The sequence below is a fragment of the Alosa alosa genome, chromosome 3, assembly GCF_017589495.1.
Source record: "Alosa alosa isolate M-15738 ecotype Scorff River chromosome 3, AALO_Geno_1.1, whole genome shotgun sequence".
Classification (NCBI taxonomy): Eukaryota; Metazoa; Chordata; class Actinopteri; order Clupeiformes; family Clupeidae; genus Alosa; species Alosa alosa.
Window position 1 is genome coordinate 25,055,802 of NC_063191.1, and position 12,241 is coordinate 25,068,042.

The window sequence follows — 12,241 nt, forward strand, 5'->3', positions numbered from 1 at the left end:
ACACACACACATACACACACTTGGTTCCCCTCTATATCTTTTGTGGGTTCATGGCTTGGCTTGCCAAAGCTTGGCTGCTGATAGAGAACAATGGAGCAGTTGCGCTTTTGTCAGATAGAGAAATGTCCTCCAGTGAGTGGTGGTGGTGTGAACATGTCTGTCGTCAGCCCTGTGTGGGGCAGGAGGGTGGGAGAGGCAGCCTGACCTCAGACTGGGACAGTTGACGGAGGTGAATGAGGCTGCCGCCTAGTGGCCCAGCACAATCTAAACAACACAGGGACACACACACACAACTTTGGTCCAGTGAGGATAAACACTCACACACACACACACACACACACATACACAAAACACACACACACACACACACACACACACACACACACATACACAAACACACACATACAAAGACACACATATACACACAATCGCAGTAAATCGTGCGGTGAGTGATGTGCTGATGTTTTCAGCAGACGGACCCTCCCACTGTAACAGCGCTAGTAATGCGTGTAGATAGCTGCTCTAATGAATGCCATGAACTCAGCACCTAACCACGACAGCCTCGAGGAGCACGGGAGCCGTGTGTGTGGGTGGGTGTGGGTGTGGGTGTCGGTGTGCACCAGCACTGGATGTGTGGGAAGAACTCAGGGAGACCATGAACTCATCACACCATTAACCAGCAGGGACCAACACAGGGCCTTACAACTAATGTGCCTGTGTGTATGTGTGAGAGTTTAAATGAGCTACATACAATCATGGGTTTTTCAGTTCATGTGTTGTGTGGACTAGACCCCCTTTGGCTGAAAAAAATATGTTGACTGAAAACAGGAAAACCACAGTTCTCTGAACTTCTGTTCATAAAGAAAATTAGAGTTGTCTTCATAGATGCATATTGCAGTAATTTTACCTGCAAAACTTGTTTGCATGTTTTGCAGGGAAATGTTTTAATACATGTTTTTATCTAGAAATACATCTAGTTGAATTTTTCATTGGTATAGGGAAGCTGTTTGTCGGTCATGTCAGAATTAAGTAATTGCTGTGTAATGTAGCAGCATTGCAGTGCATTTGAGTTTAGCCTTGCTGAGAAGAAAACAAACCTTGTGTAGGTTCAGTCTTTTCACTCCTTCAGCCTTCAGCGGAGCCCAGTCTGAGCGCGCCGTGTGTTTGTGGCTTTCTAGAGTGCAGACAGACTGATGGGATTCACACTTTTGTTTGCACCTCCCCTCCCCTCTCTCCTCCCTTCTCCTCCCCCCAGGTCCGCGCGAGTGCACGGAGAGCGAGTATCGCTGCGACAATCTGCACTGCATTCCGGAGCGCTGGGTGTGTGACCATGACAACGACTGCGAGGATAACTCGGATGAAAGGGACTGTGGTGAGCAGAGGGCCTCTTTGTCTTGGCTCCGATTGTGGCGCGGCGGTGGAGGCCAGTCCGGGGCCCAAGCTAACACCCACGCTGCCAGCGTCAGAAATCACATTAAACAGCCGCCGCATGGATTAACTCCTTCAGGGGTTGTTCCAGTTAGCGAGTTACGGACGCTTTCTCCCTTTCAAGTTGAGCCATTATTTGGGAAGCGTCTTCTTTTCTCAATTTAACTGGTTGAGTTTATTATCAGTGTGCAGCGAGAGCAGAAACATCTTTAAAGAAAAGTGAAAAGGACCGTAGAGTAATTGCAAAATAATCCAATTAACTCTGCTGACGCTTGACCTTTCAACACACAAGAACACAAAAGAAATGTAACAATAGCACCATGTCACCAGTATCTCTGCACGGATCCTCCACTGCATATTGAATGACACCAATACTTAACATTGATGTGCTTGTATGCATCGGCATCTCCATGATATTAGTTATACTTAGTATCCTGGGTGGTTGCACTGGTATGATTAAGCTTGATGTATGATAGTAGTGATCTTTGCACTTAACTGACTGTTTAGTGACAGCAGTATTGGTGGGAGCCGGTGGCTTTCTGACTGTATGTTGTGGTGTGGTCGTGTTGCAGATCTCCGGGCCTGCCACCAAGGCTACTTCCAGTGTGGCAGCGGGCACTGCATCGCCGAGCGCTTCAAGTGTGACGGGAACGCCGACTGCCTGGATTTCACTGACGAGACCTCCTGCCGTGAGTGGCCCCTTCCCTCCTCTCCTCTCACACTGGGCTCCTCAGCCAGACGCTCTCAGCCACTGGCAGCCAGCTCAGAGCAGCAAACCACTGGGACTTTGTAGTTCAGACACAAGTGGCCATTTTTGCTACAACAGCACCCTCTACAGGAGTGTTGGAAGAATGACATTATTGCTTAGTGCCACCTGTTGTCTCTGCATTGACTTGTTAAGATGGTACTCACAGCCTTGAATAAATGCAGTGTGTCCGTGTGTTAGAACTCTAGACCATTACTTTGGCTTTGCAGGCATTAGGATCTAACACACTTACTGGTTGTTAACTCACTGCTGTCTGCTCTACTTGAATTTCCCCTTGAGGATCAATAACTTATAAAGTATCTATCTATCTATCTATCTGCCACCATCTCTTGTCTCCTGCAGCCACCCGCTATCCTAACGGCACCTATTGCCCTCCCTTCCTGTTTGAGTGCAAGAACCACGTGTGTGTGCAGCCACACTGGAAATGTGACGGGGACAATGACTGTGGAGATGGATCAGATGAGGAGCTCCACCTCTGCCGTAAGAACACAGATATCACTCACACAAACACACACTCACACACACACATAAGCAGCTACACAGAGACTCCCAACCAGTGGAGGCTAAACGCAAGTAAACGCAGTTTATCTACCTCTGAAATTTCAGAAATAGAGTTTATCCACCTCTTATTCAAGTTGATCCACCTCTCAAAAGAGTTTATTCACCAATTGCGACACTCATCAACACTCTAGGAAGCATTTAATACCACTGGTATTGTTATAAATATTGGACAGTAACCTCCACCATCATCAAACATGTTCTGAATGCCTTTTTAAAAATCCGATACTGCATAGCGCAGTCCACCTTATCGTGATCACAGAATTCATAGTTTACCCACCTCTTATTTTACCACTACACCCCTGCTCCCAACAATATATACGGTTCACTCCCAATGGATACAGACTTGTCATATCAAATACTGCATGTATGTAAATATTTGTCCTTTTTACACACACACACACACACACACACACACACACACACACACACACACACACACACACACACACACACACACACACACACTCCTGTGTTGTCTATTACATGTTTCAGTCATGCACCCTTATTTTCTTTACAGTGGACATTGAGTGTGAGCCTCCGTTCCGTTTCCGTTGTGACAACAACCGCTGCATCTACAGCCATGAGCTCTGCAACTCCGTCAACGACTGTGGAGATGGCACAGATGAGAGACCAGAGAACTGTGAGTCCCCCTGACCACTAGACTCTGAGAGAGAGAGAGAGAGAGTTATCCAATAAATATCGCATGATACAGTATATCCTCATTGTATACATAATGTAGCAGTAAACAATTCCAGCACTGATTTGTATCAAGTTTCCCTTAACTCTTATTAACATTACTGGTGCCTAGTTATGTCTTAACACTATACCGAACCTTCCACATTTGCATCTTAATTTTATACACAACCACTAAGCATACACCCTCAGGCTGTGGTACATTTGTCCAACCCCAGCGTGCTGCTGTGCCCTAACCTCCGCCCCCCTCTGTGCCTGTGCTTCCCTGCAGGTGTGGCCCCCACCCAGGGACCCTGCTCCCCGGACGAGTTCAAGTGTGGTAACGGCCAGTGCATCCCCCTGCAGTATGCCTGTGACGACTATGACGACTGCGGGGACCACACCGATGAGCTGGGCTGCAGTGAGTGTCTCCTGCCTGATGTGCACTTTTACACCCAATCAGAGAGCAGAGTCACACCTCCCCTCCACAGTCAGTTACAATGGAATATCACAGGATGTTCTTGTACCCTCAGTTATCGGTGCCTATGCTTTAATGGAGATTTTGAAGTATATGTCTATTTCACAAATTGAAAAATATACGTCAAATTATGTTTTTTTTAACTTTTTTATTCGTATTGTTTTATGAATGTATATTGATTTATGTTCATTTTATTCAGTTTATTTTACTCTGTTTTTAATTTTGCCAATGTGCATTGATCTGTAGGGAATCTAAATGAGTATTTTTTCATATTTGTGTGTGTGTGTGTTTGTTTCACTCCCTGACCAGACGTTGGCAGTGGCCGCTCCTGCAGTGAGAACCTGTGTGAGCATAACTGCACTGACCTGCCTGGAGGAGGATTTCTGTGCTCCTGTCGCCCCGGCTACAAGCCCACTCAGACGGACAAGAACACCTGTGAAGGTTTGGAACACCTCAAAGGCACCTCAGCTCACTGAGAAAAAATGTCAAATCATTTAGCACACCAACATTACTCAAATGGATTGAATGGAATGTATTAGCCCAGATAAATATTATCTCACAGTATTGCATCCATGTCTATTTAGATTTATTTGTATTTTACATTACATTTATTCATTTACATTTGTATATATGTTTGTGTTTGTGTGTTTGTGTTTTGTGTGTGTGTGTGTGTGTGTGTGTGTGTGTGTGTGTGTGTGTGTGTGTAGATGTAAATGAGTGTGAGGTCTATGGAACGTGTCCTCAGGAGTGTCGGAACTCTAAGGGCAGCTATGAGTGTTTCTGCGCTCCAGGCTTCCGCTCGGTCGGGGATCAGCATGGAGTGGAGTGTGCCGCTGAAGGTGAGGAGAGAGCACCCACATGCCCACTACAGCTACAGCTACAACTACAACACCCCCCTCCTCCTCTGCACCACCCACAGGCCCACTACAGCTACAACTACAACCCCTCCTCCTCTGCACCACCCACAGGCCCACTACAGCTACAGCTACAACTACAACACCCCCCTCCTCCTCTGCACCACCCACAGGCCCACCCCCTCCTCCTCTGCACCACCCACAGGCTACAGCTACAACACCCCCTCCTCCTCTGCACCACCCACAGGGCTACAACTACCACCCCCTCCTCCTCTGCACACCTACAGCTACAGCTACAGCTACAACTACACCCCCTCCTCCTCTGCACCACCCACAGGGCCACTACAGCTACAACTACAACACCCCCCTCCTCCTCTGCACCACCCACAGGCCCACTACAGCTACAGCTACAACTACAACACCCCCCTCCTCCTCTGCACCACCCACAGGGCCACTACAGCTACAACTACAACACCCCCCTCCTCCTCTGCACCACCCACAGGCCCACTGCACTACCTACAGGCCCCTCCTCCTCTGCACAACCCACAGGCCCACTACAGCTACAACTACAACACCCCCTCCTCCTCTGCACCACCCACAGGCCCACTACAGCTACAGCTACAACACCCCCTCCTCCTCTGCACCACCCACAGGCCCACTACAGCTTCAACTACAACACCCCCTCACCTCCTCTGCACCACCCACAGGCCCACTGCAACTCCTCCTTCTCTAGCCCACTGTCCTCTTCTCCTCTTTACAGCCTCAGATCCAAACACCTTACTCTATCTCATAAGCGTTTGAAAGGTCTATGTATGTGACCTGCATGTTACTAAACAGTACTTGGATTTTTTTTGTCACTGTTTCATTTTCCGGCAGCATGTTTGTGTTCATTATTCATTTCCTGTAACGCGTGCTTGTCTGTCTGGTTGTCCGTCCCAGGGAACCCTCCAGTCCTGCTGCTGCCTGATAATGTACGCATCCGACGCTTCAACCTCTCCACGGAGCAGTACTCCGATTATGTGGACAACGCTGAGCACATCCAGGCCCTGGACTACCTGTGGGACCCTGAGGGCCTTGGACTCAGTAAGAGATACTAGCTAGCAGCTTCTTTATGAAACATGTCATTTAGCAAGGAAACACATTGGTTGTCTGTACAGTATGGTATTTACTTTTAGATAGGAGTCATTTCACTCTAGTACTTTCTCATCATGGACAGTCTTAACATCTTAGAATTAGTGTTGATTGCTGTAGTTCTAATTGCTACCTAAGGTTTTCTTTTGCATTGTAGCTTGAATGTTATTTCTCATTTTTGTAAGTCGCTTTGGATAAAAGCGCCTGTTAAATGAATGAATGTAAATGTAAAGTTGCACAGATGTCCCATGCTAACTCCAACCTTTGTTTGTGATTTCAGGTATCGTGTACTGGACCGTGCTGGGACGCGGCTCTCAGTTTGGGGCCATCAAGCGCGCATACATGACCACGTTTGATGACCAAGGCAATAACCCAGTGAAGGAGGTGAACCTGAACCTCAGATACATTGCCAAGCCCGATGGCATCGCTGTTGATTGGATTGGACGGTACGTCATTCAGCGAATGTTTTCATCTGTTAATTTATTTGTTCAAGTCATTCGGTGGTGAAAACGTTCATGATTTGCTTTCTAGACATATTTATTGGACGGATGCTGGTGCCAATCGGATCGAGGTGTCCAAGCTAGATGGGCGTTACAGGAAGTGGCTGATCGCCTCTGATTTGGACCAACCAGCAGCCATTGTTGTTAATCCATCCACTGGGTAAACAATCTGTTGCTCTGCAGAGCACATTTAATATAGAACGATACTTTATGTGTTAATACACTGTATACATATCACACCTACTTTGCAACCTTAAAAGGTTTGTCATTTTTGATGGTGTGTTGATTTGCCTTTGTCCATCCTTATGAGGTAGCGCGGAATAAGATATTAAAAAAAAAACAATCGGTTACACTTTACTTGACAGTATCGACATAAGAGTGACATGACACTGTCATGAACGTGTCATAAACAAGTCATAAACGTTTATGACATAACGCTTCTGTTATTAAGTGACATTTTTTTTTATCATAACAAGTTAGGGTTAGGATTAGGGTTAGGTTTAGGGTTAGAGGTTAGGGTTCGGGTTCATGTGTCATGACAGTGTCATGTGTTCATGATAGTGTCATGTCACTCTTATGTCGATACTGTCAAGTAAAGTGTTACCAAACAATCTTTGCAGAATGATGTACTGGACAGACTGGGGCCGGAGGCCTAAGATTGAGTCGGCCTGGATGGACGGGCAGCAGAGGCGCATCCTACTGGACGAGGACCTGGGCTGGCCTACGGGACTGGCTCTGGACTACGTGAACGGGGGACGCATCTACTGGTGCGACTCCAAGGAGAACATCATCGAGTCTATGACCGCAGACGGCACAGAGAGGAAAATCATCCTGTCTGGAGGTCAGTGCTGCAGTCTATACAGTCTACTACCCAATGTCAACGCCAGAAATGACAAATAAAAACATGCTGAAATTGTTTGTAAATTGATGTCCCAAGTGTCTAATGTTTAATGTGGAAGATTATCGGCCGACTACATGGACACAATCAGTCAGCTTGACTAACAAATCTTGCCTGTTGTCAGACTTGAATTTCAGCTTACCCACATTCAATGTGTGGATGATTTATGCTGCCATTATATTGAATGTCGTCATAAACATTCTTTAGATGTCTATAATGCCTGTCTGTTTTGCACCCTGTAGATATAGGCAATCCCTACAGTGTTGATGTTTTTGAGGGCCATGTGTACTGGACCACTAAGGAGCGTGGAGAGGTGTGGAAGGTGGACAAGTTTGGGAAGGGAGACAAAGTGAGGGTGCTGACAGTGAACCCATGGCTCACTCAAGTGCGCATCTACCAGGAGCACAGACACAACCACTCTGGTGAGTCCAAGGCCTCCTTTCTCTTCTCCCTTTACTGTGACCACAAACAAGTCACAACAAGTATTGCTCCACACGCTCTTACACCAATCAAATGTGTGAGGGTTGGCAGCTCTGGTATGGGTTATATCAAGAATTCAAAGATTGACCTCGGCTTTATCCAAGGATTCCCACAGTACCTCATTTTTGAAAATCGGGCAAAAGTCAAAAGTTGCGTGCACACACACCTTCACAGACAAAGACAGCCCAGCCCAGCCCAGCTTCAGAATTCTTCAGCTGCCAGTGAGCATTCTACACTCATGTTTTAAGTCCCTGTGCTAACCTGTGCTGAGCTTGATCCTCCTGGTGTGTGTGTGTGTGTCCCAGTGCCCAACCCCTGCGAGGGCGTGTGCAGTCACCTGTGCCTGCTGCGTCCTGGAGGCTACACCTGCGCCTGCCCCCAGGGTTCCAGCCCTCTGGGTTTCCAGTCCAACGAGTGTGATGCAGGTAAGAGCGAGCAGACATACAGTAACTCTCACCTCCACAGCCTAGTGTGTGTCTGCTGTCACCAGTCCTGTCTGTCTGCCTTCCTGCCCATGCTATCCGTCAGCATGCCAAGATGTTGTGCTTGATGACACTTTGTTGTTTGATGTTGTGACAATGTTGGCCTACAACACTGTTTCCAAAAAAGTTGGGATGCTGTGTAATATGTAAATAATAAACAGAATGCTATGATTTGCAAATCATGTAAGCCCTTTATTGGATTAATAATAGTGCAAAGACATAATATAGATTGTTTTTGGAAAATATATGTTTAAATTTGATGCCAGCAACACGCCTCCTAAAAGATTGACCAGGGGACAGTGTTTACATTTCGTCGTAAACATTTGGGAACTGAGGAGACCAGTTACTGAAGTTTTAAGAATGAAATGTTGTCCTATTCTTGCCCAATACGGGATGAGATTTGTGAGCTACCCGTGCCATATGCATCACTGCTGCCCCATACCACTACAGATTACTACAGACTACAGATTACTACAGACTACTTGTGATGTCTGTTGTGTGATGTCTGTATGCTACTGAGACCTTGAATTTCCCCTTGGGCATCAATAAAGTATCTATCTATCTATCTATCTATCTATCTATCTATCTATCTATCTAGATGCTGGGTTTTGACTGATAACTAGTTGGATGGTCCCTCTCCTCTTAAGGACAGAGGACGCAGACTCCATGTTATTCATGGAGTGAATATTTTTCAAAGTCAAATTTGTCAGTGTCAACATTTGATATGTTGTCCATGTCCTTTTGCATCTAAATATGGGTTTACTTTTTACATTTTACACAGTGTCACAACTTTTTTGGAAGGGAGGTTGTAATGTGGTGATGAAATGCTGTGACCGTGTTGTGTAATGTTGTGGTAACGTTTGGTGCATGGCTGTCGCTACCTTGCAGCCATTGAAGAGGCAGTAGCAATGCCCCTTGCATGCAGATGCATGAACGGAGGTACCTGCTACAATGATGGAGACCAACCGAAGTGCAAGTGAGTTCAGATGCATGTGTTTGCATTTTGTGTCTGGTTACATTTCTGCACATGCATGTCTTTTCACCATCATGGTGTGTCCTTATTGGTGATTGAGGCCATGTTTTCAATAACAACATGTCCACCTCATGTTTGTCCAGGTGTCCATATGGCTATCGGGGCAGTTACTGTGAGATGGGGATGTCCAGAGGTGCTCCTGCAGGAACAGGTATCCCACAAGTCCCAACAAGTCCTCCAGCATCATATGGCTCTCAACAGACTTTCAGCTTTATCATACTCCCACCACTGGTGTCCACATGCAGCCCAAAACTAAAACACCTCATTACTGTTCAAGGCTGCTCTGTTATCGAAGCCTTGGAAATGGGCCAGACATTTTTACAGAGGTCGACCTCAGGCCTGTGGTGTGTTTCAGACTGTCAGTGGTCTCATGGGATTTTAGAACTCCTTGGCTGAATAAGAAACCTCCTCCGTCTGTTAAAGCTTCACTCACACTCATAGGCGCAGTGGTGAATCATGACATTTATGAACATTTCGGCTAAAACTAAACACCCTCACTATCAGACATGTTATCATTGATGGAATTATTATGAGAGAGTTATGATAGATTATAATTAACAAACTGCAAGGTCATCACTAAGCTCTTCTCCTTTGCTGAAAATGAGAACTTTTTGCACTCAGTTCTCACCTGTATGTCAGGCTATTTTTTTGGTAAAGTAATTAATGTGTTTTATGTGGTAACTGTGTTGTAGCATCTTAGTTAAACTGTAGGCCTTTCCGTCTTGCCCGCCATGGGTACTGCCCCAGTTGGTCTTGTGAGCGTTCTCCAGAGGGAAGTTAGATGCTTGAGTAGTGACCGATGATGATGATGATAATGATGATGATGACGTGTTCCTTTCGCCCCAGCTGTAGCGGTGCTTCTGGCCGTGATCATAATTCTGGTGACAGGAGCGCTGGCGGTGGGAGTCTTCCTCAACTACAAGCGCACAGGCTCCTTCATCCCCTCAATGCCAAAGCTGCCCAGGTAGCCCACCTCTTTACCTGTCTGTACGTCCACATCCTCAGTTTTCAGGGGGCCTCACGTGTTAACCCCTTCCTCTCTCTGTCCCTCCTCCTCTCTCCTGCTGTGTCTGTAGCCTGAGCAGTCTCCACAGTCTGGTGAAGTCCAGCGACACGGGCAACGGCGTCTCGTTCCGCTCGGGAGACAATGTCACCATGGACCTGGAGCCCCCTCCACTGGGAGTGTCGTTCATCGACCGCGCCATGCAGCTGGTAAACACACGCTCCGTATGTGCACTTGAGGCGTGTCAATGCCGTCTGTTTAACTACACTCCTCAGAGCTCTGCTGAGCCATGCTCTTAGCCCCATGAAATCCCTTCCTGACCTTTTGGCTGTTTGAGGAGGACTGGCACCAGCGCATCATTGACAGCACTAATAAAGAATAAAGAGGGCTCGATATCTCCCCTTAGCCAGGCCCCTGATCTATGATGAGTGGCAATGAGTGGTGTGAATGTTCAACTAAAGGCTTTTCAGGATTCCATGCAAAGCTGCTTATGATGCACTTACGTATAATGTGGAGGAGCTTGATCCTGACTGTCCACGTTGAGGGTTTACTACACATTGTGAGAAACTGTTAAACCAAATGGACATAATGAATGAGGCAGTGTGAAGATTAATGTATAATTTTACTGCAGCTTAAGCAAGATAAGCATGCTGTTTACTTCCTGGTGCAGTCTGACCTGTGCAAATGTTTCCATCAGGATGAGAACTTCACCAACGCAGGACAGCAGCCAATAACGTTTGAGAATCCTCTGTATTCGACTTCTATTGGCCCATCTGGTGACCCCGCAGTCATCCATGCTACACAGGTACTGAGGATGAAATTCCATATGAGTGTTTATGTTTTATATAATATTGCATCATATGTATATATCTATCTAAACTGTTAATGCATGAAATATTGGGTTGTGGAAATAGTTGTCAATGATGTCTTCAGCACCGCAGTGCATAATGCACAAGGCCCATGATTTTCCTCCAGGTGACGGTGAATGTGAGTGGTGAGCAGATAGAAAATAACTTTGATAACCCGGTGTACCACAGCAAACAACGGGCCGTAGAGGTGAAGAGCACTCCGGTCAGCACCGCCACAACACAGGTGAGAGGGGCGGCACGTTCAACTTCAGTTCAGACTTCCTAACTCTAGCTTTTTGGTGGACTCTTTCAGATCCTACGATCAAATCAAATCAAATAGTGTTAATGAAACTGGTTTGTTGTCTTTGTGGACTCAATTTAGCCATGTGACTTTTGTTAAGCAACATGTCTGCTGTCAAAGGGTCAAGTTTGGTTTGAATTGTACTTAGAGGAAGACTACAGATGAAGAAGGCTTACTTAGGCCTGTTGTTCCAGTAGGCTTTCCTAGAGAGTAAATGTTGGTGTAATCTACAGTGTATTGCTTTTTTTAAAGGTTTTTCAGGAGTCCAAGTGGAGCTTCTTCAAAAGAAAACTGAAACCAGGCACAACCTTTGAAAATCCTAGCTACTCAGAGGTAAGAGGAGTGGAATAGGTCACACCACTATACGCCATATGTAAAGGATTTACAATAGCTTGCTATCTAGTGTCCGTCTCATATGGACATTAAATGTGCAATGTATTCTTAAAAATCTTTTTCAAAACATGTTCCTAAACTCACATATTGATTCGTAGGACTTATGCAAAATATTATCTATTAAATAATATTAATATTTTTCATTCATGAAAGGTAGGGATTATAATTGAGTATTTATTTTTCAAATTCAGCAAATTGCTCCTCTGTTGTCCAGCTGTTTCTTCAGCGTGTGCACTGAGACAGTCCTGGTGGTGCTATAAATGGGAATATACATTGTAGTCGGACCGAACAATAAATAAATACAGACAATCAACGCATTGCTTCAGAAGCATTGAAGGGAGTGGTGTGATTTGATGGGCTAATGAGCTCAAATATCGACAACTTTCCACCAAAATCTCTTTAATTTGAATTTA

The 12,241-nt window shown here is 45.8% G+C and overlaps 1 protein-coding gene across 1 annotated transcript in view; it reads left to right on the forward strand.

Moving 5' to 3' along the window:
* Nucleotides 1-12,241, forward strand: part of lrp2a (low density lipoprotein receptor-related protein 2a) — a 64,991-nt gene that overhangs the window by 51,035 nt on the left and 1,715 nt on the right. The window contains 20 exon segments of the mRNA XM_048240064.1: nt 1,256-1,372; nt 2,001-2,117; nt 2,537-2,674; nt 3,273-3,395; nt 3,720-3,848; nt 4,215-4,346; nt 4,613-4,744; nt 5,699-5,842; nt 6,171-6,336; nt 6,422-6,550; nt 7,011-7,231; nt 7,531-7,710; nt 8,074-8,193; nt 9,139-9,226; nt 9,367-9,434; nt 10,130-10,247; nt 10,360-10,495; nt 10,984-11,091; nt 11,262-11,378; nt 11,688-11,768. Coding sequence (XP_048096021.1) covers nt 1,256-1,372; nt 2,001-2,117; nt 2,537-2,674; nt 3,273-3,395; nt 3,720-3,848; nt 4,215-4,346; nt 4,613-4,744; nt 5,699-5,842; nt 6,171-6,336; nt 6,422-6,550; nt 7,011-7,231; nt 7,531-7,710; nt 8,074-8,193; nt 9,139-9,226; nt 9,367-9,434; nt 10,130-10,247; nt 10,360-10,495; nt 10,984-11,091; nt 11,262-11,378; nt 11,688-11,768 — 2,564 coding nt within the window.